The sequence below is a fragment of the Cebidichthys violaceus genome, unplaced genomic scaffold (genome assembly GCF_023349555.1).
Source record: "Cebidichthys violaceus isolate CVI_PGR_0920_01 unplaced genomic scaffold, fCebVio1.0.p SCAF_26, whole genome shotgun sequence".
In the NCBI taxonomy this organism is placed as follows: Eukaryota; Metazoa; Chordata; class Actinopteri; order Perciformes; family Stichaeidae; genus Cebidichthys; species Cebidichthys violaceus.
Genome location: NW_027176439.1, coordinates 966,909 through 994,889, shown reverse-complemented (window position 1 = coordinate 994,889; position 27,981 = coordinate 966,909). Strand labels below are relative to the sequence as shown.

At 42.5% G+C, this 27,981-nt stretch overlaps 2 protein-coding genes across 2 annotated transcripts in view; both read right to left on the bottom strand.

The window, feature by feature from the left end:
• Positions 1 to 10: 10 nt before the first annotated feature.
• On the bottom strand, positions 11 to 8,726 carry bmp3 (bone morphogenetic protein 3). Its single transcript, XM_068721077.1, has 3 exons — positions 7,961 to 8,726; positions 5,983 to 6,923; positions 11 to 2,929 (listed from the first exon to the last, which is right to left on the bottom strand). Exons 1-3 carry the CDS (start codon positions 8,235 to 8,237, stop codon positions 2,738 to 2,740), a joined length of 1,410 nt encoding a protein of 469 aa, XP_068577178.1. The 5' UTR covers positions 8,238 to 8,726; the 3' UTR covers positions 11 to 2,737.
• Positions 8,727 to 11,866: 3,140 nt separating this feature from the next.
• cfap299 (cilia and flagella associated protein 299) overlaps positions 11,867 to 27,981 on the bottom strand; it is a 74,940-nt gene continuing 58,825 nt past the window's right edge. Inside the window, exons 5-6 of the mRNA XM_068720958.1 lie at positions 16,673 to 16,802; positions 11,867 to 12,989 (exon numbers count right to left, since the gene is read on the bottom strand). Of these exons, the coding sequence (XP_068577059.1) occupies positions 12,897 to 12,989; positions 16,673 to 16,802 (223 nt within the window). The 3' untranslated portion in view covers positions 11,867 to 12,896. The remainder of the gene's footprint in view (positions 12,990 to 16,672; positions 16,803 to 27,981) is intronic.

Genomic DNA, 27,981 nt, shown 5'->3' with positions numbered 1-27,981 from the left:
GATCTGAGTCTTGCATACTTTTATTCATTTCTTTGAATGCTTTGTAAGGATGGTCAGAGCACAGAGGGGGGAGGGACCTTTAAACAACTGTCCATCACAGATATAAAAACCTTCCACATGTCAGAGCTCTGGTCCCCCTTTCCCCAGACCACACCTGTACAAGATATGCAACATACAGAAAAATAAATAGATGCATGTTAAAGGGTCATTTCCATATACAAATATATTTTATGAAGCTTATTGTACAAGCATTTTCTGTTGTGTTTTTTTCTTAACCTACAGCATAACATTTACAAGATAGGATTGAACAGTGAAGTAGAGTAAACTGCTGATATACTGTAATGTGTTTGAATGCCTCTGATCTCTCCGAAAGACACCGGTGAAGTTTGGAAACGGGTTTGAGTCTCAATCGCACCAAAAGAAATAAAAAATGCCTTAAAAAAAACCCAGACTCGTCGGCCGTCGCCGTCTCCACTGTTGTACTGGCACAACCAGAGGAAGCCGCTAAGTTCTACAGCGTGCGCTGAGAGAATCTGTATTGGCACAAGATGAGGAAGCACAAACTGAAAAAAAAAAGTGTCAGTACAAAATATATAAAGTTAAAAAAATCTGCCCTTTGCTATCGACACAAAATAAATGTCTCTGAAATATCAAAATAGCGGAATTATTCAAAATACATTTGAGAGTAAATTCCACCGGCGATCATACGTATCAAAAGAATATGCACTATGTTCACTCATTGTAGACTATTCTGTACCACAAAGAAACTTGTTTTCCCAGCTGCTTGCTTTGACTTCAACTTCATTGCAAACTGAGCTCAGTTCTCCGAACAGATGATGAATCGAGTCAAACTGTTTGGAAAGCAGAAATCCACCCAAAAGGCACTTCTATCTCAAAGAGACATCACACCGTCATCAACATATAGCGAGCTATGTACAAAAACAATATACAAGTCTATGGGGAAAAAAAAAAACAGGTTTGCTGCTATGTTTTCAGACTACTTGCTCTGAATAAATATTTGGTTTTATGAACTCTGACATTAATGCACAACTCAAGGCAACATCACGATGTGTTAACGGCTCTTCCTGTTGTTCAATGTTGACCTGACGTGATCGAATAACCGTCATGATTTATGTAAGAACGACTCTTATGCGATCAGCTCTCCCTGATCATTATGTCATATGTATTGCTCAACGTATTTGTTTTATCAGAATCTGATGAGAAAACTGTGAAAACTGGGTATTAAAATCCCAGAGGCACCATTCTTTATCATTTTGAGGAACTGTGGCGCATAACGCACGGCTCATTTTAGTTTTCTCTCCACTATCATATTAGAAGAAACACTTTAAGAGCCGACAAGGACAAAGTCTACTTCAAACTACAGATCACAGCTTTTTTGTTGGAGCTAAAACCACAACAGCTTTTTTCAAGTTTTTTTTTTTCAATGAAATTTAGCAAAAAATTTAAATGGTGAGCCTTAATGATATTTAAAGCAAAACTGATTGCAGACCAGCACTTGACTCGAAACTGACTTTTTTTTGTTATCTTAGTTGATCACAAAAAAAAGCATTCTGGCAGTTTAAAAGAGTTTTTCTTCATAGAAGTCATTCTATGCTGTAAATACATACATTTAAACAGGACTTAACGGCAACATGTTCTGATATTCAACAATGCCAAAAACAAATAGGTTCAGCCTGATATCAGGCTCATTGAAAGCATTAGTACTAATCCTTTACGCCCGCCAAGTTCCACGACTTCTTTGATTCCTTTCTGAGCTCATCAGGGTTTTATAAAATATACACACGCATGAAATGAATTTTAGATCGCTGTGGTTTTACACTTGTAGTAAAGACACAGTGGACAGCCCTTGTTCAATGTCGTACTTTCTCCTTTTGATATCCCTTTATCTTTCAAAAATCACATCTGAAGTTTGCTTGTAAAACATTTTCTTGGCGGGAAAAAAAATATGGTATAATGGGTCGCCTCCAAAAACTCCGCATATAATAAACTCTTAAAATGTGGGTTCTGTACAAACATCGGAGCAGTGATCTAAAACACAAAATACGTACGGCTGTCTACTGTACCGTCTACGTCACAATGTCTGGCTTTGGAATCTAATATATCTCTCTATAGCAGCCAAGCCAATAATTATACAATAACTTCTCATATAGTGAATAACACAGTGATAGTACAGACATAAATACATACAAATAGTAACAAAAAAACCATGCAAGTGCGAGCATAGGTGACTTGGCGGCGACGATGAAAGAAAGACAACTTCAAAGCTGTGAAGGAGAGAAAGACGAGGCGTTAGCTCAAACATTCCTTCAGTTCTTGTCTCTCTTACGCCTCGATCGGCATTTGTATATCGTGATAGCGAGTTTATGATTCAGTCGCCCGACGGATAACCGAGCAGCGGAGACGTGACGATAAAACCGCGGCGTCGTTGGTGAAATCGGAGCGTGGAGTGTTTCCTTTTCCGCGAGAACAACTCACGCGACTCCATTCCTTCCCACGAACAGACGAGCCTCCTCTTCACCTGGAACACCAGGCAGTGACTCTCCTCCAGTGCGGAAGGGAAGTTGTGTCCAAACGGGTGTTTTGTAAGTGAATGAGTGTCCGACTAAAGGATCGGGAGGAGAGAGTGTCGTTTTGGGCCGCATGTGTCGATATATATTTTTTTTCTTTTCTGTGAGTTTTATGTGAACGGGCATTCAATGACGTAATAAAAAAAAAACTATCTACAGGCGCATGAATCTACAGTCATGTTGGGGTAGACTTTCAGCACCACGTTCTTGTCCTCGTCGAAGAAGAGGATGCTGAGGGAAGACATCTTCTCCGGGACGCAGCACGGCTCGGGGATGCCGGGGACGACGCCCACCGCCCGCACTATGCTCTGGATGGTGGCGTGGTTAGAGGGCTTCAGAGCCTGCAGGGACAAAACGGATTCAAAGGTGATTTAATGTGGCCAGAGAAGAGACAGACATTTGGTATTGCAAGAAGTCCATAATCAAAACCAATCGCTTTGAAAGCAAAAGTTTCATTGATGCACTTTCATTCCTGATCGTTTCGTAGCAGAATATGATTTTTTTTTTTTTTGCACCTTGTGACATAACTTTTCTTTTAGATGCACGCAAAGAGAAGATTCCAAACAACTTGGGTCTTATCTCTATACTGTTCCTTTTGCGAGTTAATCGCCAAGATCACAGAGAGCGATGTCACTAAAAAGAAGTCTGACAAAGAGCGGGCAGGCATTCAGGATTTTTTTTTAAACACATTTAACAAATTTATTTGGAGGAGAAACAGGAAGCTAACGGTATAAATATCAGCCAAAATGTCCATTGTTAACATCTGTTACAGTTCACAGACCGAGTTCCTAGTTCAGTTATGAACTACCGTGCTAACGGTGGTGGAATGAGGGACATTTGTTGTGTGCTTACGTTCGGTTTCACTTCCAATTAAGGCGGTTTAGATAATCTTGATAGTTGACTGCTCGTTTCGGGCCTCATCTAACGTTGCTGTACTGATGTTATCTGAGCCGCTACTTTTGTGAGCCAACAGTGTTCTATTCTATTCTATTGTCATCTATTATCTGTGAAAATAAGACCCAGGTTGTAATGTACCGGAATTTACCATTTAAGAGTCCTGGAGAGCATCTTTTACAGAACTCTCCAGCTGGGTTGCACCAACAAGGATTCATTCAATATAAGATTTGTTCTAATCACAGTTTAGCAAAACTAGGTTTAAAGTGAGTTAATCCAGATATAAAATCAAGCAGAGCTCTGTTACAAAATTAAAAATGGATCTCAGTTTAGTAAATCCAAGTTCAAGAGTTTAATTGATGAGGAATTTGATGATTTTGTTTTGATCCATCTCAAAACCGCAGCAGTCACTTAAGTTAAACCTCCTCATAATACTGGATCACATTTTTAAATTGGCTTTTCACGTTTTGGTGAAACAGAATTAAATCTAAGTAAAAGCTAAACTGACGTTTAGTGAGAGGTTTGAATTGAATCTTTCTTAATTTTAAGATAGTTTTAAAGTTTGCTGCAACATGATTTAAAGTTAAGCCATGATTTAATCTGGTTTAAAAAATCAAACCTTGTCGGTTCAACCCAGCCCCTGTGTTTTACTAAAGCATCTCTCTTTTAGATCACAATGCAGCCATCGCTCATAGCTATCAATTGCATTTGGAGGAGGAACTTATTTTCTCCCCACTTCCATTTGTTTTTGGAAGCGTAGTCCGGGTCGGGGTGGATGTTTGGGTCAAACAAACACAGAACTTTCACCCAGGAGACCGCTGTTTGTGTCCCGTGTGAAACCAAAGCTCAAACTTCTTTTAATTGACGTCTAAAACTTAAATAACGTAACGAAGAACTTACTTTAAGTCGAGCCGTGATATTTTTAACTAAACATAACCACGTAGTTTTGTTGCGTTTTGTTTTGTTTCACTTTACAACATCAATCACACGTTTAAAACTGCGTAATCCGGGAGAAATATCTGTTTCTCTGAAAACATAATTGAGGATGCAGTTTAGTTCAGTGGGGACGTAATTTTGTTTACTGTAACACACAATTAACAGAATATTGTTCAGTGCATCAAACAAGCAGCTGCAGCGAGATCAAAACCTGACTGCTGTCTCTGTCCCTCGCAGTTCACACACCTGATCAGCTGCTTCATGTCTTAGCAGGGTCCGATAAGTGACAGGTCACCTTTTAATAGCAGCTATTTAGCAGCTTCTAAAACTTTAGGCTGTCAGAGGAGAAACAACATCACAGGATCACAGGCAGAAAGCCTACAGGAGAGGGAGGGGGTCGCCTCAGGCCCCACTTCTGGGACTAATTACGTCCGACTACAAAGGCCGGCGACTCCGAGGTAATGAATTAAGTGGATGGATCTCGAGCATTCCGGCCGTGTTTAAAATACCTGTGATGTTATCTTGTCACGGGTGGGCCGCGAGCTACGAGGTGAGCTGATGTTTAACAGGTTTTCTTTATTTCTCTCACTTCTTTGTAAGTTCTTTCGAACGTGTTAAATGTTTCCTGAAGAGAAACTTTGAGGAATGGACTAAAACCGAGTCGCTTACTTAAAGGTGCTCGTCCGTTTTCCACGAGCGCGGTTATAAAGTTTTATTCATTTTGAAATGTTCAGGTCAGCCACCTGCCCTCCAGGAAGTTGTTCATCTGAGCAGGACTATTTGTCACTTTTAGCTGGAGTTTGACCACTTTTACTGCATGTTTGGTAAAGTTGGACTTCACTTTGGACTAACCTATTTTTTTGTATTATATAAATTGAGTTCTGATGCGTATCTTCAAAGATTTAATGACCGTAAGATAAACTGTAGAAGATAAAAGCATGAGCTACCACTCTATGCTGGAAGCTGAAGATAAAAGCAGATGGCACACATTTATGTCGGTTTCTTTGTCATTATCATCTATAATAGAAGACAGATCGGCTTCGGGGACTTCAGATATTAATGGTATCCAAGTGAACCTGCTCTGTTTACATAATGTATACCATACTGGCCCAGTCCTATGTACTGCATGTTGAGTTCTGGCGTCGTATCATGTGTGTTGTTAATATGTATCTGAACCAGAGCATCTAAAGCACATTCATAGAAATATTATTGTTGACAAAGCAGATTAAGAAGCTGGCAAAAGAACTGAAGGTTTTAAATCTGAGGTTCAAATTGAAAGAAAAACAATTGAATCTATTGGCCGAGAAGAAACAAAACCCAGTAGAACATTGGTTCCAACCCTTTTGACTTGTGACCCCAAAAAAACCAAAGCGATGTCTTATTGTAACCCATTGACATTTGTCTCTGGTTTGAATGAATACTAAAGGCCTAAACAGTAAAATAAACCAGTTATTCCTAAGAAAAACCCCAATTTTGGTGGAACATCTGGAGAACTTTGCCTGCTTTCCCCGTACTGACCCCTCAGGTTGGCAACCATTGCAGAAGTGCTTCACAAGAGTCTCACCTTTGGCATGGGGAACTGGCAGGACCCTGAGCAGTAGTAGGCATCGAAGGACTTGGGTGATATAATCCATTCACTCCATCCGATGTCGGCGAAGTCCACTTTCAGGTACCTCCGAGCGCAGTTCCTGGGCTCGTTCCACTGCTTCTTTCGCGCCTTTTTAATCGTCTGCTCGTCGAACTGCAGCAGGGGCATCTTGTGCCGCTGGTTCTTGCGCGTTTTTTTGCGCGGCCGACGGGCCTGCTTGTTTTCGAAAGGCTCGTACGGACTCGCCTCGTCCCACCCGGGCGTCTCGTACGGATACTCGGGCCCGGGGAGTTCGTTGTTTTGCAGCGGGAGCAGGACGTTCACCGAGCGCTTGCCTCTGGCCGGCGACGGCTGCTGCTGCTGCTGCTCTTGTTCCGTGTTGTTTCGCTCACGCAGTCCCAGTTTTTGGAAGCCGTGCGAGACGGAGGCCTCCCCTCCCACCGGGTGGTGCCTCTGGAGGGTGGCTACCACGCTCTCCGGTTCTGAAATGGCCGAGTCGTTGGCGTAGACCAGGATGTAGGGCGAGCGGTCGGACAGGAGCTTCTTCCACGGCTGGGGCCCTTGTGAAGCCACGTCGATCCCAATGAGCAGCTCGTCGTGCTGTTTGGCCTGGTCGACCACGCGGGTTATGTCCTTCCACTGCCAAGATATGAAGTCCCTGTAGAGGGTGGACACGTTGATCCGAAAGTGTCCGAGAGTCCTTATCTTGTTATCCACAGAGGCGAAGCTCCAGATGACCATGTGGATGTGGTTGTGCCTCCGGGGCCCGTGGCGAGCACAGCTTTTGGACCGGGAGCAGCCAGTGGTGCTGTTGTGAAGGTCTCCGATGTAATAATGAAGAGTGGCGGACAGAACGTCCTCCGACTTGGTGAGGGAGGTGAGGTTGAAAATCTGCAGCTGCTTCTTGTTTATCGTACCTGTGTGTATGGATAATACAATTTACACAGCTGAACAAGACATCAAAACAAATCAGTATATATGTTTTTCGTTGGTTTTATTTGCCCAGGTTATGAAGTGTCCGTCTCCATCTCAACACTCTTTAAACACACTACACGTTTAAAAGGCACCCTTTCTTAAACATATAGTAGTTTCACTGAAAACCTTCCACAGTGACATCTGTGGACCATCCAGAGTAACCAGGACAGAGCCTCTGAGGGTGAGAAAATGTGTTTGTGATCTGGGTGAACTGACCCTTTATGTGCTTGTGACATACAGCCAGCTGGCGATAGGAGGCAGTATAATCTCACAAACTCTGACCCTATGTGGAAACCGGTCGTCTTTAACGCTGCACGCGTCCAAGTGATAATAACACAGCGTGGCCTGAAAGCAGTTTAGAGCTTATAAGAGTTACGTTGTTAGTAAACGTTCCTGGTGGAAACACTAATAAAAGCATCTTAAATGCAGAAGCTCACTGCGGTGGAAAAGTCTCCGGTTCTGCCGCAGTATACGGGCAGGCTGGGCAGCTGCCAGATGTTGGCTCGGGGGGGTAAAGCGGGTCCAGACAATCTGACACTGAAATCTTAAGGTGAGAAAACTAAAATGTGTCGGGGGAAAAACGATTTTGCATGCAGAGATCTGATGCGGAATCTCTGCTAGTGGCGCAGGGAGGGAACGGGTAACAGGTTGATCACACTCCCATGACTGGATCAACAGGTGTATCTCGGTTTCAGCATGTGAACGTGAACGGCACCAGTTTTCACGTTTAAAACATGTTTAAGACTTAAATCAGGATAATTAACACGTTTCTACTTAAATGCTGAAAGTCTTCTTTTGTATGTGCCTAAATTGCGCACAATTTATGTGGCCACGCAGCTGGGTGCACTTAAAGTAAAGTGAAGTGCGGATTATTTCACTTGAAGGCAGAAGACGTTGTCAAATCCAGTTTATATAAACCAAAATGATAAACTCTCTCTAACTCAGTGTTGTTAACGTGCGTAAAACTTTGGACACCTACCCCAGTGCGCTTTGAAGCTGCGGACGGTGTTGCCGTCCTTGAAGGGAAACCCAGCCCGGTTGTATTTCGCGTAAAGCATCTGCATGTGTTCCGTCATTGTATCCTGTAAAAGCAGATCCCGGTCGTCTGTCGCGGCCTGCTTGTTATCCTCCGAACGCGTAAAATCCACCTTCCGACTGACGGGGAAACTGTCCGTTTTCAGCATCGCACAGTATCCAACGCACAGATAACTCCATCCGTACAGCAGCACGACCACGAACCGAGAGTGGAGAGCCATGCTCGAGCCAAAAGCAAAGGTAGCAGCAGAAAAAAAAGTCACAGTTGTGGGAAAACCTAGTACTTTTCCAAAAGTGGCATCTATCTCAAAAAAGACATATCATCACCTGAGGGGTCCCCTCTTAGAAACTGATACCATCACCTTTTGACACCAGCCGCAGCAAGAGAGGAGGGTGGGCAAGAAAAAAATAAGAGTTATCCAAGTTGTCTTTTTTTTGTATTTTGGAAAGTTGCAGGTCTCAACGTGTTACAGTCAGTAAATGATCAAAGTTCCAGCGCACAGCAGAAGGTGTAACGGAACAGATGCGGCAGAACTAAGCCGCTAAAACAGCGACGCTCTTGGTTTTGTGTCCGAGCTCTGAGTTGATTTCAGGACCAGCAGCCAACCGTCCCCCCGTCTCAGCTTTCATTGAAGGTAAAGCATGTTGTGCTTGGTATTATAGGACTTGTGGGACCAGCTGGGTATTCCTCACACACATAGAGACACACACACACACACACACACACACACACACACACACACACACACACACACACACGCGCGCGCGCGCGCGCGCACACACCCACACCCAGAGAGAGAGAGAGAGAGAGAGAGAGAGAGAGAGAGAGAGAGAGAGAGAGAGAAAAAAAAAAGAGAGTTTCCTGTTCAAGATACTTTTACGCACATTCAGCCTGGGGACAAATTATCTAATGTTATCTTGAGCTGAAGGAGGCTGTTTTGTCAGTTGATTCGAGACGGATCTTTAAAAAAAATGTTTAATTGAAAGGACATTCCGCCGATTTATTGAAGTGATTTTTTTTGGTAGAATATCTAAACTGCTGCCACAGAGCAGCCCCTCCGTGCGTAATTTGTACTCCGCAGAGCTGTGCGTCTGGACCGCGCTGCTGCTGAATGCAGCGGGCTTATTGTCGGCATTAAAGGCTCTCTCCCCTATTTAGTTTAGTTCAATGGAGTTAAGCACACACATCCTGTACCATCACGGTCCGATCCGGATGCTGTACTGTGCCCCCCCCACTAAACAGCCTATCCAGGCGGGGTTTAAACGCCCAGCCGCCCTCCAACCCTCCACCCCCACCCCGCCACTGGGCTTCTCTTTCAGGGGCACTCGGGAGGAAATGATTAGGACATTTCCCCGCCCTTGGACATCTGATGGCAATAATATTAGCATGCCATGTCCCTCATAGCAGTCAACACACTGAGCAGGTTTAACCCCTTCAACCGGGAGGACATGGGCAGCAGAGTGAAGTCTGGAGCTGGAGACAAGAAGCTGCCTGGAATAATCAATCAATGAATCAGAGCTCTTTTCCCCCAGACCTGTAGTGCATAAGACATAAAGGAGATAAACTAGATAAATGATCCATCACCACAACTTTGGAAGACACCAACTTGGTTTGTCTAACTCGTACTGCGGCCTCATATTAACTTCAAATCAACTTAATTCATTTATTTTACAGAACAAGGACTGTGGATTTGGTGCGCCACCACTTACATATAATAATCACAGCAAGAAAGAGCTGTTCCAATGTACACATGGGCATTGGACTGTTGTTTCAAGACGCATGTTTTAAATCCAATAAAGGAACGTATGTCAAGAGCTCTTCTCAAAGAGGGCCCTGAAGTTCTCTGATGGGAGCAAATCACAAAAAGACGTTGTAATTAGAGCATTTATTGAGTTTAAATTGTAGTTGTTACTAATGATACATGTGAGTGTGAGCATGACCATGCACAGTAGCAAACAAGGTGAGGAATCAATATACAAATTGTCATTTTGTGGGTGAAGTATTCCTCTAAGCTTGTTTTATAGAGAAGACTAAATAGCGCCTTTAATATCTCGGTCCCAGTTATCCACTTCTTTACCTCATGTTGTGTATATTAGGGGCAAGTCTGGCCTCAAACTAATAAACCACGCTTCAGTTAAAAACCCCGACAGCTTAAATGCCCAATAAAAGAAATGAAGAGGGAAATAACCATTTAAATGAGACTTTATTGTTAAATCATTACTATTTACAGACACACAATCCGTCTGGGTGAGTTCCAGCAACTCGTTTTTTTGGGGGGTTTGGTCTTCCACAGAGGTAAGGCCCGTAAAAAAAAAGTTACGTTTGATGAGCGACACTTGCTTGTTCGTCAGTCCATCTGCATTTTAAAAGTGCCTATTTTGTTCATGCGCACATCTGCTGTTTTGATTGGTAGGTGTTTCGGAGCGACTGATGCCACGTTGGGGGGGGGGGGGGGGGGAGAGAGAGAGCAGAGCAGAGCGGGCCGTTTCATCACCGTCACCGGGCCACATGAATGAGCCTGTAAACCTTAAACAGCTGTAGATGACGGGGGAGATGTTCATTTGGCACCCGGCCGGTTTGTAGTTCTGACTACCAGCACATGAAAAAACAAAGCAGGGCAGATAGAGAGATAGCCAGCCCTCACCCCGAGGTTTAATCTGGCCTTTGAGAGGAAATGACATTCCCACACAATCATTCGGCCTCATTTGAATGTGTCTCTCATCCTTGTTAGTCCAGTTAGTTTTGTTGTGACGACAGCAAAGACTAACCCGTTTTTTAACGGCTCAAAATAGACGTAAAAAAAGTATTTTTAAAGACAAACAACAAGGAAAACACACAGATGGAGAGCATCGAATCAAACACCCAGTTAATCACCATGTTTCTTATAACTCCTGAAGACTTTCACAAACTTTTATCATCATCATCATCATCAACCCAAAACAGGCCCACAACTCACTTTAAACAAAACAAAACACCACTGACTAAGAAAACCCGAAACCAGGCCCCCATTCCCCAAACCCCAGCTTTTACAGAACCAGAACCCACATCCCCCGTGTCACCACACATATTGTTTCAATGAGGCTAATTCGGGTCTGATTCAGTCACAACTGACAAACAGATGCAGGCTGCTGAGGGGTATTAGAGGTTTTGTGTTGGAATTAACGAATTTGTTTAAACCTCGTAACTTTTCAGAGATAAATTGCAGCTGAATGGATGCGGGCGAATAAGTACAACGGCACGTTCCACTTTGTCGGTTTAAAGGGATAGTTCAACACGTTGGAGCGTTTTGATTTATCGCAGAGAGTTAGATGAAAAACAATTCTTCTGTCTTTGCATTGTTATTAAAACTACAGTCAGGACACAGTTATCTTGGCATGATGGAAGACAGGAAGCAAGGGGGAAACAGCCTGGCTCTGTCCAAAACAACAACAAAAAATGATGTTATGTCTTGGCCGGGAGAGCAAGCCCCCCCCCCGCCCCAGGAAGAGCGTCGGGCTTTGAAGCCAATTTGACATAGTAACCGAATTGTGGAATTACAGCTTTCAGGTCCGTCACATGATGCCATTGACTTAGATTAGGAAAGAGACATTTTTAAATCAGTGGATCATTTCTTTTGAGGTAAATCGTCTTCCCAGTATAAACACATGAATAGTCCTTTTTTTAAAGTCCTAAATGTTGTAAAATGCACAAAAAGATGAATCCAGAGTTATTTTCCTTCCTAAGTTCACGTGAACGAGGCTGGACCGAGGGCTGAGTAGGCGGGGTTAAAGGAACCCCCCCCCCCCCCCCTTGTGAAACCACAACTCTGGCTTTAATATGGATTAAACAAACGAGATACAACATGCTAGTTATTGAGCTTGAGAGGTGCTGGTGGGCATTCCCCCCTGTTTCAAGTCTTTACGCTAAGCTAACCAGCTTCTGGCTGTAGTTTCATATTTCCCCACACAGACGTGAGAGAGGTCTCTTCTCATCCAACTGTCAGAAAGAACATGTCAAACTCTTCTTCTAAAGACTATTGTTTTTGTTGTTCTTCATGCCATTTTGGTAAGCAATATAACTGTACATCCGTGCATTACTTTGTTTGAATACATATACTTTACATTATAAATCACATTTTCATTTAACAGTGTTTTGGGGAAGCAATTAAAAGAATGGGGAAAGTGCATTGCTGTATGTATTAGCTTCAAGAACAAAAAAAAATGTAAATCCAGAAATTAAAAGGGAGCAAAGTTGCTCAAAGTCTTCTGCATCTCCTAAATAACTCCTAAAGCAGGTTGTTTGCAGAGTTGTCTTCCATCAAAAGAAAATGCCATAGTGAATGACTAATATGTAAATGACAGAGCACTTTGATGTCCTGTAAAGTGTGTCTTACATCTGGGAACATGCGGAATGCTTTAAGCCCATTACCCATTCTTCCAGTTGGAGCTACCGCAGCCTGGGGGAGGACATAAAAGCAAACCCCCGTCATCTTTCAAAGCTCTTTCGCCTTTAATTTGTTTAGACAAACAGCCAGAAACATGCCAGGCCAAACGATGGGATGACCCCGAGCAGGTTACCATTCCTTCGGGGAACGCCAAAGAAATAGAGCCGAGCTGGGTCTTCACTATGGAACACAGAAGAATTTAAGGCCAAAAAAAAAAAAAAAATAGCATGAAATCTCAGGTTATTTGCAAAGTTGTCACACTAGTCCATCCACTTGATCCCTTGGAAACTCTCAGTTTAAATCCACTGCAGCACCTCCACCCAGATGGCATGCATGATATGAGGGCAACAGATTGCAAATGACGGTGCGACTACAGCAGCCCGGTCAAATTAGAGGCTTCCAGCGCTCTCCAATATGTGCCATATGTACGAATGTGTCGGCAGCAGCCTGTGAAGCTTAGACAGTCCTGATGTTGTGGTCGTAGATGACGGCATGGATGTAGAGGTCCGACTGTAGGAAGGTCCTGTTGGAGTCCTCACCCGGACCAGACTGGAACCCAGCACAGAGAGTTAGAGCGGTTAGAGAAGGGCTTGTTTGGACAGCGTTATCTACAGTCTATAAAGTGAATTTCCACCTTCATTATTCACATAAAGCAGTGGTTTTGCTGTATGCGTTTAGTGTGCCTGAATGTGTGTTTATGTGACAGTTTGGACTTGGACTGATCTCAAAATTTAACAACAAGTCAAGTCCCTTCTCTTAAGATTCTTCAATGGAACATTTTTGCTCAAGCTAACATTTTTCAGCCTGTGTGGACGCAGCAATTCCCAGCACCTCTTGTGCCTTTCCATTGACTTTATATACATCTGTACCCTCTCTAAAATTTGCTTCACTGTCAGTCTAAACACACAGTGACATGTGAGGTTTTTAAAGCAGCATTGAGCTATTTTGGACTTCTTGGGGGCAGAGACTCTCCCGAGTATACCGCTGGCTTTTCAACATGTTAGCAGATACTCTACTTAAAGCTGAAACATGCTTCTCTGGGCTGCACGGAGATGAACGTCACCGAGGGTGGTCCGGAGACATTTAACATTTCCAATCAGCTCGCTTGAGGCAAAGCACAATGCGTTGTTGGGATTTGGGAGTTGTGCACGTCGACTCCTCTGCAACCTACTATTACCCATAACACCCTTCTCTACATTTGTTGGCAAAGACGTTTAGGCATCTTCAGAAAGGCATAATTCCACCTTTAGTGGATAGATATTCCACTTCTGAACAATCTAGTTGCTAACTTTTTCAGTGTGCCATTTAGTGCCGAGCAGGTGGCGTAAATCTGAGCTTGTTTCCTGAAAATAGCCACCTATGATTTAATATAGGAGGTTTATTAGAGCCATAAGACTCAACCACTCACAGTGCATGTTTGACCGGAGAGCCCAAACTATGAGTTAAAAGAAGCTCAAATCTGCATAAAGCTGCAGAGTTGGTGTTAATGCTCAGTGACTTTAAAAACAATGCAGGACACCTTTCCCATTTCAAACTATCATTAGATTCAATGTTCAACATGATCTCATTCTCACACCTCATAGTATCTTGATGCAGAATGTTCTCGTGTGGTTAGCGCTGTGAAACAATTGTGGTTAACGTTGTAACACGTGACAAAAAACATACCTGTTTAGGGTTAAAAAAAACATCATGATTTGGCGTTAATATAAGTGACTCAGTGATGTAGCGCCATGTGACCTAACACCGTCATATGTCGTCCTGTATTTGTTTGACTAATCCACCAATGGTCTCTCCTACTTTCTCGCTCTTATTACTATACGTCGGTGTCTTTGACAGTCTAAATAATGGCGCAGACGGGTTTACGTTGGAGTTAGTTGAAAGATTGGTGTGTCTCATACGGACAATAAAGGGTGCCTTGTGCGTCAGTATCACGACGCCAAGCGCCATTGCCAAGTGTTGGTTTGGCGCCCTGAGAGTGAGAGCAAACTGCAAATTTAATATTAAAAATATCTCCTTATGGAGGTTTGAAATGTGAAAGCTGCCATAGATAAAGTCGTTAGTTATTAAACAAAACCTCAGATATTCAGAACACATCTCTTTAGAAATATATTAAACGGGGAGGCAAAGTGCAACATTATTTGACAGTGACTGTAATTGTTCATTTTCCAAGATGTTTTGTGTTACTCGGGATGCCAACTGTGACACGGCCCCACCACTAAGATGTGAAGCCACTAACCAGCTGGGAACATTTATTCAAGGCTAAGTGTGTCAAAAGCTTCTAGTGGGAGTGGATCCATAGCCAACCATTACACTCAATTTACACTTTTACCTCAAACACACTTGTGGGTGTCCTAATAAGTGAGGCGGTCTTCCTTCGCGAGTTCAAAAGAGCGTCAATAAAAAAATAGGCCAATAAAAAAACAACTTCATGGACACATTAAGGGAAATGCTGGGTAAACTAAATGATAAGCAAACTATTTTTACAGAAACTAAAACGTGTCATTAACACATCCAAGTGACTTAAAAACTAGATTGAATCAAGCCATGGTCATAACAGAAATATGACAACCCCTCCAACCCCCCAACCCACTCTCTGGCTGGGACAGAAGAAGCGGTCATGGTATGACAATAGCAGAAAAACAAACAAACCACCCGAAATGAGTTGATGTGAGCCTTGATTTTGGAAGGTTCCGCTGCGGATCTGTGGCCACATGAGCAGCTAGTGAGCTCATGGCGGGTTTGAAAGCCGGATGGTTCTGTGTTGCTCCATGCCGAGCCCAATCTGGGCTGATCTGAGCTGGGTTCTGGGCACACGGGTGGTTTGCTGTGTCTGGCTTCCTATGCCTTCTCTTGTGTTTTTAATAGACAGCCTGGTCGGGGCGGTGCTCGACCGCAGCTAGAACACTGTGCTGCCATTTTGGCGCTTGGCCTCAAAAACGCAGTCCCCACAGCTCTGTCTGCAATTTCAAAATAGTTCAGCCCCACACCGACTACTTCCCTACCCCCCCAGCAAAGAGGGGGACTGGAGTGAGAAAAAAAACCCCGTCTGTCAGTCGTTATTCTTCCAGGGCTCCTGTCAGACTGTTGAGTGTGGAGGAAGCACCTGTCTCGACCCCTTGATCCTCCGTTCTTTGTGCAGGTGGAAAGTAAATATCTTTCCCTCCCACAGATTTCTTTCTTTCTCTCAGTTTCTCCGATTGATTCTCTTATACACTATGAGAAATAAGGCTTCCAAACGGGTTCTTCCTGAAGGGTTGAAGTCCTTTTTCTTCTGAAGAACTCTTTTTTTTTAATTTTTTTTTTAAAGAAAAGGTTTTTCAAGGGCTCTTTGTTTGACTAAAAGTTCAATTAAGAACCATTTCTATTCAAAGAACCCTTTTTGGAAGAAACAGTTCTCCAAGGATTGTTGTAAACATGGGTCTTAAAAGAGAATGCCCACCATCCAGCCGACACAAACCCCACTACTGTGATTGTGAACCGTGATTGTTGTGGGGTTGGACCTGTAGGGTCCGGGATGAAACTTTTGGGATTTAAAAGAGAACTCAATATATAAAATACAAAAGGGTTCTTGTTAGCACTCTTAGAAGGTGTAAAGATCCTGGATAGAACCACCATAGGAGGGTTCCCTGAAGAATCTCTCCTAGGGGGATCTGGGTGGAACCTTTCACATATGGTTCTAGGTATAATTAATGTTGGGTTTTAGGTGGAACCCTCTGAAAGGGTTCCAGGGGGAAACTTGTCAAAAGGTTCCCAAAAAGGGTTCTCCTATGAGGACAAGCCAAAAAACCCTATATGGTTCTAGTTAGCGCCTTTATTTCTCAGAGTTTAGGTTCCCTCTGTCTGATATCGGAGGTTCATTAAGACTCGCTAAAAACTAAGCAGTTGTTAAAGTTGTCAGGGAGGTGAAAAATAACTTAACATTTTTGCATTTGATAGTTAAAACTGTAAACATTGTAAAAAAAAGTATGGACACTGAATGCAACAAAAGAATAACAGGATGTTGCGGGTACATGGCAAGTCACCTGAACCACATAGACAACAAAATTAGTTTTTAAAGAAGTCCCTGGTGCCAAAGAAAAGGCTTTGGACAGAGTTTTAAGCCCCATAGCCTTGTTTCTGTCCTGGGACATTTTTTACAGCCGTGGAACAGGTGAACTGATGTAATTAGCGGTGCCATTTGTCTCCCTGGGGCTTAAAAACAAAGCAGGACAACAACAACAACAACAACCTACCAATGGGTCCACATTCAGGATCTTTTTGTCCCTCTTGTTCTTGAAGAGAAGGCCGTTAGGGTCGTCGTAAATCACCTCAAAGTTTGGGCTCGTGTTGGACGTGGACACCTGTGTCTTCCAGTTGTAGTAGCTGTGTAGAAAAGGTAACAGTGAATGTTAGATGACTGAGTTGAAGCCAGTTTTGATGCATAAATGTGGTTTCAGACAGTGAGGGGGTTACTCAATGCAGTGGTACAGTGGAAGCCATCCCTCTCTCTCACTTTTGGGAGCAAAGTTGTTTGGGAAGAGTTATTTGGAAAGATTACATTTAGCTGTTTTTAAAACTGCTGCAAGTATAGAAAGGTAACTACATGACACACAGCAGTTTTGTGGTTTGTTTTTGCTTTTGTGGGCCCACACAGGCATGTTGCTTAACAGAAACACATTTAAAAAAAAACATGTATTTCAATGAAAGGATGCCTGCCACCAATAGCATTCAGGCAGCGTGGTGACATGGTTATACTTTTTGTTGAGAAGTTTAAAACAGGTCAACTTTGAATGAGACAACTGTGAACCAGGAACACAAATCTGTGTTACCGCTTACTTTGCATTCTGTCGATCCCCAGTAACAGCTGCCAGGTTGCCATTGGCAATAATTTAGAGAAATTGACAGGAAAAATTGACAAAAGCATCAAGAGCTTTCTTTTAGGTTGGTCTGTGATTGGCCTGTCTCATCGCTGCAACATAATACAGAATGAAACCATTCCAGTTTGTCGATGGTTGACGCTCGGTCTGCAAGGTTTCAGCTCAAAATGTTTTGAATGTGATCCCTCTTCTTAAGTTAAAAGAAGGTTTTTTTAAACTTGGTAAGAATACATCTGTTTTGCATGAAGAAGAAAAGACAGATGCTCAGTGGTAGTGGTGCATGCTACCTGAACATTTGGCATTCTGCTTTTCCGTAACATTTTCCTTTATAGGCTCAGACAGCAGGAGGCTTTAGAACAACACATGAGCACCATACTGAGGTCACGACTCTGCATGTTTCACGGAAGAAAGAAAACTTCATGGATTACAGAGCATTACACAGCCATTGTTATCATATCAATATTCAACGGCAGGTCATGAAAGAGCTTTGCTTTGCAGAAAAGAAAGGAAAGCAACCAGCCGAGTCAAGTATCTTTTGTGAGAGAGGCCGAAGGTAGAAGTCTGTTTCCAATTTGATTGTGAGAGCGCTGTGTTGGAAAAGGCCGAGCCAGGCATTAAAGTAAAGCTGTGGCTAATAAGCAATTGAAACCAAAGAAAGGGTTGAATTCCAAAATAAATGACCGATTAATTTACAGCATCCGATTGGAGCACGCTCTGCTTTGAGGGTTTTCTGTTATTTTTGATACAGCAGAGCAATAGTGTGTGACAGAGCAAAAAGGGACCAAAACTATCAGACCTTCAGGTTACATTAATACATTTAGCATGTGCATCAATTTAAGGATGTGATTTATTAACATGTGCTGCATTACTCAATTAGGGAGCACTTATCCCTGTCACGTCATTGATCAAGTAGAGCTTCTCCAGCAGTTTGGTGGAGGCAACATGTTTGTTGAAGAAAAGAAAAACATCCAGAGCAGCTTGATTTGTTCCTAGCCACTAATTTAGCAGCTCTCCTCTCATTGTTGATGTGAACTACGAGGATAGTTGGAAGTTGAAACACCTAATTTAGGTAGTGTTGATTACTACATTGTTCCCATGGTTAGTTTGGATTCAGCACAACCTTTCATCTGGGAGGAACCAGGCATGGAAACCAAGGACACAAGTCTTTGGTTAAACTTGGTTAAAAAAATGCAAAATCAATTTTAAACTAGAGACCATCTTGCGATGGGATCAAATCAGCAGAGACACCAATTCAGGCTAGGGACGTAAAGTAGGGTGGTCAATGGGTTCTTATTGTCTTCTTACGCCCTTGTTCAGACCACAAGCATATTTGAACCGGGCCTGCATTTTGATCTCAACAACACACGTGACTGCATTTTGATCTCAACAACACACGTGACTGCATTTTGATCTCAACAACACACGTGACTGCATTTTGATCTCAACAACACACGTGACTGCATTTTGTGACACTATCGCGGTGACAAAATCTGTCCCCAGACAGACAGAGAGAAATATAATTATAACCACCTGGCTAAGTACTCAAAACCGCCTCTGTGGTAGTTCCTGCTATACAGTAAGTGTCTGAAGGACCACATTAGTTTGCTATGATGACACACACACAGACTCACAAGGTGAAAACAATAAGACAGTAATGGGCCAGATTGAGCTTTAGTGCCCCGTCTGTTTTTAATTCATCAGATTCATTCTTTAATGTGTCAAACCACTTTTTCTTTGAATTGTCCAAATTGTTATTGTTCTGCTTTTGTTCTGGAATGTGTTGTTTTTTTTGTGACGCACTACGATAGCAGTAACACAACTCCACATGTCACACTCTGAGGTGCTGAAGGTTGCTGTAGCGGGCCTCGGCTGTTCCCCAGTAGCAGTTTGTGGTCCAAGAACAAAGTTGGACCTCAGGGAGGAAGCTCAGTGTAAATCTGGGAAGAGGTACGCTATGTTGGGGAGCTGAGAGGGCCAAAGCTGCAACAGCAAGTTGTAAATATGGGACCATAACATAATGGAGGGTTGCCAGCAGGCTGCAGGTTATATTTCCCTTGCTGTGATGCTTTACTGGAGCCAATACATGATGAACAGCAGGTATAAAGTATTAATGACCCACACTATGTAAAATACAACTCAAAATGTTTTCATTTACAATGAGAGACCTCTGCTATCTTTGAAATATTTTGGTTGTTTGGCCGGTGTCAAGATGTTTTCTGCGGGATCTGTTTCAGAGGTAATCTCTGGTGGCACATAAAATCCAGGTTTGCAAACAATCATTTGCATTTGAGCCATAAAAATATGTTTCGGACTGCAACATATTAAGCATGCTCGCTACAAATTATAAGCAAACATATAGCACGAGCAATATAAAACTTTACCCATGTGGCCTTCCCAAAACCCACAAACCCCCGATGCAATTTTGGGAAATGTAAATACATATATTTCAGCTTTTTTGAATAGCCATGAATACGGCCAGTTATTCCAGCCAATAGCAAGAGCGACTGACTTTACTGCTGGTATTGTGGCAATATAGTTTTCCTGGATTGGTCACTTTTCATATTCCCTAAGACAGTTATGTTATCCACATCTCCCTCTGCCCAAGGAAGGTTTGTCCTCACCATCACCATAGGTCACTAAGGTCTCGCCCCCTTCTTGCCCCCTTTAGCTCCAGCTGGTTGACATAAAGCACATCACCTGCCACATTGACACTAAATTAGGAATTGTCTCAAATGACTTGAGACTTGACAACTTGTGTCGACTGGCGTGACTTAAGACTTGGTTTGGTCTTGATGGACTTTAACGTAGGACTTGACTTAGACTTGTTTCAAATGAATCAAGGTTTGACTTGGACTTGTCTTGATGGACTTTAACTTGGGAATTGACTTGAACTTGTCTCCAATGACATGGGACTTGACTTAGACTTGGCTCAATTGACTCGACTTGAGACTTGACTTAGACTTGGCTCAATTGACTCGACTTGAGACTTGACTTAGACTTGGCTCAATTGACTCGACTTGAGACTTGACTTAGAATTGTCTTGATTGACTTTGACTTCTCTTGGACTTGAAACTTGATTTGGACTTGGCTCACATCACAATATCCAACGATAGTGTGGTAGAGACAAACATCGACTGTGCTAGTAGATCTTATCAATATTGTCCACTTCTAGTCCACACTCTACTTTTTTAAATACTACTATAAGATGCAGTAAATCACAAATGAGATGCCGGATACAATCTGATGTTTCAGATGTCAACCATCTCCTGCCAGCTTTGGAAGTTATCTGCCCCTCCAGTAAAACACTGGAACACTGGAGCCCCTGAACAGTCCAAACTGTGTGGGGAAATACACTGATGCATAAAATTATACGGTATGATAGGACGAGAGGTCTGGCATTTTTTTTTCAAGATGCCAACAGAGCTGAGTAAAGCAGGTTCAGAATAGACTGCTGCAATGCCCCAATTATGAAATACAAATTGAGGTTTTTCCCTTAAAACTCGGAGGAAAATTATATTGTCTGAGACTTCCTTTCAGACACATACAGACTTCTTCTCTTTGTAAATTAGACCTGACAGCGTTTCAGTGCCTATTTATACCGAAATGCCATACAACAATTAACATTTTTTTGGTCGACCACTTTTATTCCACGGTGAACCGCTTACTTTTGCAAGAGAAATGGGACAGATGTGAGATATTTTAACATTGAACATGAAAAAGACTGACGAAAGCGTAAAAAAAAAAAAAAAAAAAAAAGTTTTGAAGCAATGCCGAGAATTTCGTTCATACGTTACTTGGATGTGTTTATTGGACCCGCCTCCCTCGCTGTCCCATATGAACTGTCACCGGGGCAACTAACTGCACGGTCGTTGCACATTTGGTCACAAAGAGCGCTCCAGCAGCTGGATGGCACCACACCCAGACACATGGACCAGTAAAAAGTGTGAGAACCTGGATTTTGGTGGAAACAATGACGGTGCTCTCAGCACCGGTTCCTGGTTCCCTATATGCATTCACCACGGCTGTTTGACACGTGCACCGTGTCCTTTCACTTTCCATAGTTACCGTGCTTAGCTCTATTGTTATCTCCAGGCGGTCATTTTCCAGGGTAATGTCAACAGTCTCATTATAGGGCTCAGAGGAGCTGGACTCTCTGCGCTGGATGATATATATCATAAAAGAAAAAATACCTTGCATGTGTATTCGTTCAGCTGGTTGTTTTTTTTGAAGTGGCTGAAGAACACACGTCCAGTAACTGTTTCTGAAGTCAATGTTTCCAATGTAAATCACAAAAAAAGGCCTCTACAGTGTTGAGAGGCAGGAGTGAAACAAGTTGAATTTACTGTTAAGCCTCAGAGTCATGGGTCTGATCCAACGACAAATCACCGATGGCCCTTGTCCAGTTGGCAACACCATTAACTAATTTATATCTAACCACCCACCAACACATACCTTTGTTTTCTCATTATTTTTGGTTTCATGTTTTCTGGGAATTTGTTACATTTTTTATTTTTAAACATTAAAATATAAGTGAAGTGCATCTGTCTGTAGGGGTTATGAAAACGGGGAGCTTTGGTGCTTTAGAGCTTGTGTTGCGTTTATGTTGTTGTCCTCTTTGTTGTTGAAATGATTAGGGAAAATCAGATTCAGGTCGGAAATGAGAGAAAATGTTTTACTGAATATCAAATATAAATGAATAAATAATGCAAAAATCAGACTGGAATAAGAACATTTGCAGTGCAAACACTTGCGTATTTACAATATTTTATAATCAATTAATTGTTTAACTGGTTTAGTCAAACAAAATACCAAACAGTTTGTGGTTCCAGTGTTTTAATGTGAGGATTTGCTGCTTCTTTTTACTTAAAATCATTGTAAACTGAAAACCTTGGCCTTCAGGAACTTGTTATGAACATTCTTCAATATTGTTTAGATTTCTCATAGACTAATCGAGCAATCAAAAGATTAACAAAAATATTTTCCACATTATAAACTGGGCATTTTTGGGAGGGAAATTGGGTACAAACCAAAAATGCATAATATAGACTGTCACCCTATGACCATGCTGCATATTGTGAATAATTGTACATTTAGGCCAATGTAGGTTAGGGTTTTATATTTCCACGTTAACAATCCTAAAATATACACAAGCTGCTTATTTTGAGTGAAGTAGACTGTACGCTCATATCATATTTTAAGATGTTTTAGTTGGCCATCGGGTCTTCCATCAGATCCAAACACACACACACACACACACACACACACACACACACACACACACACACACACACGGGCCAGAGTCATTACATAACGCAGTGACACAGCTGGGTGTTATAACCCCATATTCCATTTGACTGGAGCTCAAGAGGCTAATAGCACCTAGACAAAGGGAGGTTAGGGGTCAACTTCTGTTTGTGAAGTAAAAATAAAATGGTCCAATACCTTCACTCATATTCAAAGAATGCACACTAACGTTAACACCCTAACAAAAAAGATGCATGGTCACTGATAAAGAGTTTGTGTCATTTTACCGTCCTTCTTTAAATGGCCACATACAGACTTTATTTCACAAGATAAATCGATAACGTGCGCAGCCAACATGGACAGAGAAGCCCGTCACACTTGGCAGGAGGTCTGTGATGATCAGATACTGCTGGTGGAACACCGAGTTAATCTATCAAGCGCAGTCCAAACAGCATCAGCACTGAGAACAAACAGCCTGACTGGATTTAACCCCCGAGGTTTCCAGCCAACCGAGTATGTGTGCGCCATGTGCGAAGATCGACGCACGCGACACGGAATGTTCCGGCTTACCAGCAAATATTTACCGAGCTGGCAATCTCCACTACGATGGAATATCACCATTAAAGCGCCGGACACAATGCCTCAGGTCGAGCCGCCGAATCACCTTTTTTCAGAGCTGGAACAGTTTCTCTTTTGTATTAAAAGTTAATAAAATCGGACAGCAGTGCAAATATTTTCGTAGTGGAAAATGAAGCCAGACACACAGGTGCATTGCAGAGGCTTGAGCGTGGAGGCAATATGGTTTTGGCTTCGGAGGAGGCATGCGTCGTGTTTCAAGCGAGCGGATCCTTCAAGTTCAATCTTTCAGGCCGTCGCCAAAATGCACGCAGGGCAGAGGGAGTGTGCAGGAAAGCTTTATATGATTCAGCGTTTCAAAAAGTTGTTTAAATTAGATCACTTCTATGAATAATAAATGTGTTTGATTGCTCAGAGGACCTATGTATTTGTAGAACGTAGTTAAGAGGATACAGAAAACTCAATGAGACTCGCAAAAACTAAACAATTTGAAGAGGAAAAGAATCAATTAGGACTTCCATATATGTCAGATGTTGCCCAGCCTCTTTACAAAAAAAAAAGTCTACTAAACAGAGAGCCTGAAGAGGGAGAGAGATAGAGAGAGAGGAAGGAGGGGAACAGCCAGAGTGCATAAACAGATGGTCACTTTGCTGGGGGAACATTAAATAGACATCAGAGATGCTGTAGGCACATCTGGAGTGGCAGGAAGCTGGTGAACGGAGCTGCAGATCTGTGGGATAATTAGATGAGGGTCAGGACTTTAGTGTGTGCATATGTATGTGTGTGTGCGTGTTGGAAGTTCAGTAAAAAGTAATGGAGACAAAACGTAATAAAGATTTAAGATTTGAACCTAACACTTGATATGTTATAATTCAAGCAGTTTATTTACCCTAAATGTGATATTGGTTACATTTTAATTAAAGGCTTCACTCACTTTGCCCTGAAGGTGAAGTTGCTAAATTCAATATTCAGAGCATTAACAAAGCAACAAACAACTACTGTCTATATTAGATATAGTGGAGTATTGTCTACCTCAGCAGAGAATGAAGACACTCTACCTCTGTGTGTGTTGTAATCCGAGCTTCTCTGTGCTTTGTTTACGTAGCCGGGCCGCGCACGCATGTTAGTAGTGCATGTGAGTCGGCGTGCCCGACTGGCTAGCTCACGGTCGCTGCTCGGTACTGTTCTCATGCGGCGGTTACAGCTGATAAAGGCGCCCCGATCTACGGCTTCGTTGCAGAAGCGTAGCGCCACCACCCTCCGGTTCCCCCTGAGGTACACAATGTTGAGAGCCGTGTGGGAGGGCAATCTCTCAATCAAAGCTACGCTCTGAATTTAGAATTCAGCACCTTTAAATATGGCAGTGTATCTGTAGGACCGCGTATTATCGAAACTACTCCCGTCAAACGACCAGCAATCAAACCTTTTTGTGCCCAGCGCTAGAAAAAAGTGACTATTTGTAATTGTACTATATTGGGATCAGTTTCACTAAGTTACTGGTATTGCACCACAGTTGTTTAAATTATACCCAACTAAAACTTTAAAGGAACTTTAACAGACCAGATTCACAAGTGTCTCTGCAAGTTATTGTCTTTTAGAGGCAGTCACATAAAGTCTACAGTCATTCATATCTTTGAAATATATTTTTATATCAATTATCTCCACATTATATCAGGTTTTACAAGATTTTGTCAAGAAAAGCAAAGTTTTATTCCTATTATTACCAATTATTGCTTCTTTTGTGGTGTGGTTTTGTGTTATTAGCGTCTTCTTCGATGTAAACTTTCTGCAGATGCAACAAGGAAAACGCTTTACTTAAACCAGGTTTCCCAGGAGGTCAGAGGCTTAAAACATATGCTTTTACAAATGATGTTTATATGTCCCACCCACCCGGTGGGCCTGCTAAAATAAATCAAGCCCAGCGTTCTACAGATTTTTTGCCCCTCGCTGCTCCTATAGAGTCAATGCAAAGATCCTGGAGGAGACTGAGAACATGATGTAAAAACTGAAATATGTAAAAATCTAAATATAGGAGTGAGTGCAACTGTCTCAGACTCAACCTGGCTAAACGACACAAACACAGAGGTCCATTAATGACAAAAGTCTAAAGAAACTGGTTTTTTTGCAACTGATGTAAAATCGCAACAAACTGAATTATGATATGGTCAAAAAATCTTCTGCACATAATCCTGCCCTGAACTTAAAAAGGGAATGAATTAAAATGTTAATCAGTCAAAAGCTTGACTTCAGCATCCAGTTTGTGTGTTTTCTCGTTTTGCAAAGGTCTTTCAAACCAATTACAGAAAGTTGGAAAGTAAAGATTTGTTTTCCTCACCATAACGCTGGAGCAGAGGCATGTTGTACATTTTACATATCAATATTTCCCTCTGAACTAAGTTCTACCTCTTGTCTTTTTTTCGATTTACATAATTTGCTCCGGGGTGATGCCTTGCTCTCCTGCTCTTTTTTTTTCTTCCTACCCCCCCCCCCCCCCCTTGAGACATTGCAGACTGTGGACGTGAACCTATCCACCCTTCCTCGCTGGAGGTGGGAGGTGGAGGCCAGAGCTGGCGCTGGTGTCGCTGCTCTGTGTTCTTTGTGGCCGTGGAGGAGGAGGAGGAGGGACAGGATTCAGAGTCCTGCGGTGGGAGGTTTAGTGCACTGAGTGGGCAGCAGCTCCAGCATCTGCTCCCTCTTAGCGGCAACCACACTGGGTGTTATTGTTCCCGACAGAGATGAAAAAAAAGAGAGGGGGGGGGGGGGGGTTGAGAAGGGGAGAGGTAGCAAAGCATGGAAGGTTAGAAAAGTTGAAAATAAAGACAGAGAGATGTGCAAATCCGGAGTTTAGTGTGAATAAAGAGACAGAGAGAGGGAGTGTGAAGTCAGATGGAGGGAGACCCGTGTGTGTGTGTGTGTGTGTGTGTGTGTGTGTGTGGGGGGGGGGCTCATAAAAGCATCATTAGGGAGTCGGCTGCACCTCCAGGCATGCTCACCCAATGACTCACACCTACAGCTTATTAGGGCTTCCACTCGGCGGAGAGGAGGCCGGGTTCAAGGCCACGAGCGGGGTTTGTGTGTCAGGACACACGGTTGAGGAATGGATGAATAAAACCAAAAATCCAAAGCGTTGCATGTCTGACACTTTGGTTGCAAAGAAAGGGAAAACCACTTCCACAATTAAAAACAGAACAGTTGTCCTGCTAATGCTGAAGTAAAACCAGCCGGTCTCATCCAGCATTCGTAGCTATACCTACGAAAAACAATGTGGCGTGTGAAAATGTATTTTGAGAAGGCAGTATGCATGCATGTAAAGAGCAGAAATTGACACGCGTTTCTGGCTTTCTTAGGAAAATGCACAAAAAACAAGAAGCAACTTATCGTACGATATCATACAAAATGTATGAGGATACATTGCTGTGGTTGCACTGTCAAGCAGTTTCACAATGCCACGAAAAGGTATGCTCTGTATAATTTTCACTTCCAAATTCTTGGATATTATGGTCCAGCTAGGGATTTGTTCACAACCTATTGTAATGTTCGCCCTAATGGCCTCTGTTGTGAAGCGTGACTCGGGATTTGGCGCTGATTTACGCTGGAGAGTAAAAGCTCAAGTCCTGCCAAACAGAAATGATGGTTGAGGAAAGACAAAAGGCCTAATCTACCTTGAGAAAAAGGACATTAGAGAGCATGTTCTGCCCAGTGTCAGGGAGGTTATACAGGGTGCATGTCATTTGGCTGAACCCTGAAAACAACCATGTATTACTCACTCTCATTACTCCGCTCGTCTAGTTCGTGTTGGTCTTCATGGGATTTTTCGCACGTATCTGAAATGTTGATAATATGTTACTATGCACGAGCATGTGGAATGTGGGAATGGTTTTGGCTCCGGTAATTTGCTGACAGCTCTCTATGCACATGCGGCGCTCTCCTGATAGACAATGACTTATAAAGAGGGACTAGACTTTTAGCTTACACCTGTAAGGTCAGCAGTTCACTTGTGGCTTGGCCTGGAGTTGTGCGACTGGCACCGATGCATAGTTGTTCAACATACAGTACGGGATGTATCTTGGCTGAATGTGCCCTTTTTAAAAGCACCTGAACACTTTTTTTTTTTTTTTACTTAAAGCAGCCATGTGTCATTTTTTTAATGGGAGTAGAGCATTTATTTTAGATTATTCCACTAGTATAAGTGTCTTTTTAGACACTGCGACTTTCAAGACTGTTCAAATTCTAGTGTCCTTATACAGCCATTTCCTGTCACAGCGGTGCTTTCAAAGTGAGTGACAGGAATAAATAAAAATGTGGCGTCTGACCAAAGTTCCCCTCAAATTGCCACGCTGCTCAAAACAAGCAAACAAACAGATTTGGACACTTGTGTCGCATTCAATGGGACGCGTCTTAAACCGCTCTGATCAATATTTTTTAAAGTCTCAGTGGATTTCACACTGGTGTCTTCAGGCAAACCAACTGTCATTCTAACTCTGCATGGAAACACCTGTCTAGTGCTGCAACCAATAATCATTTTCATTATCGATTCATCTTTCTCGATCGACCCTTTGGCCTGCAAAGTGTCAGAGAATAGTGGAACATCTCCCTGAGTCCCAGGTGACATTTTTAAAAGTGCTTGTTATTGTTTGTCCAACAATCAAAAATCCTAAAGATGAAAAAATGATGTAAAACAATACACAGAGTCAGCGAGAAGACGGATAAAAACAAATCACAAGCATAACAGGGTGTTCGTATAGGACCGCCTCATCACAAGTCAATGAAGTAAATACATATTAAGGGCCTCTTAAGGTAAATCATCTATTTATGTGTCAATGTGTCTAATCCTCATGGCCGTACGATATGTTACATTTATCTGT

What these genes read in the sequence shown, in the direction of transcription:
- bmp3 (XM_068721077.1), bottom strand. Translation starts at nt 8,237, where the DNA reads ATGGCTCTCCACTCTCGGTTCGTGGTCGTGCTGCTGTACGGATGGAGT. An exon ending in CAGCTTCAAAGCGCACTGGG is followed by an intron (nt 6,924 to 7,960) that starts GTAGGTGTCCAA and finishes CCATACACACAG; the next exon opens with GTACGATAAACAAGAAGCAG. An exon ending in GCCAGTTCCCCATGCCAAAG is followed by an intron (nt 2,930 to 5,982) that starts GTGAGACTCTTG and finishes TTGTCCCTGCAG; the next exon opens with GCTCTGAAGCCCTCTAACCA.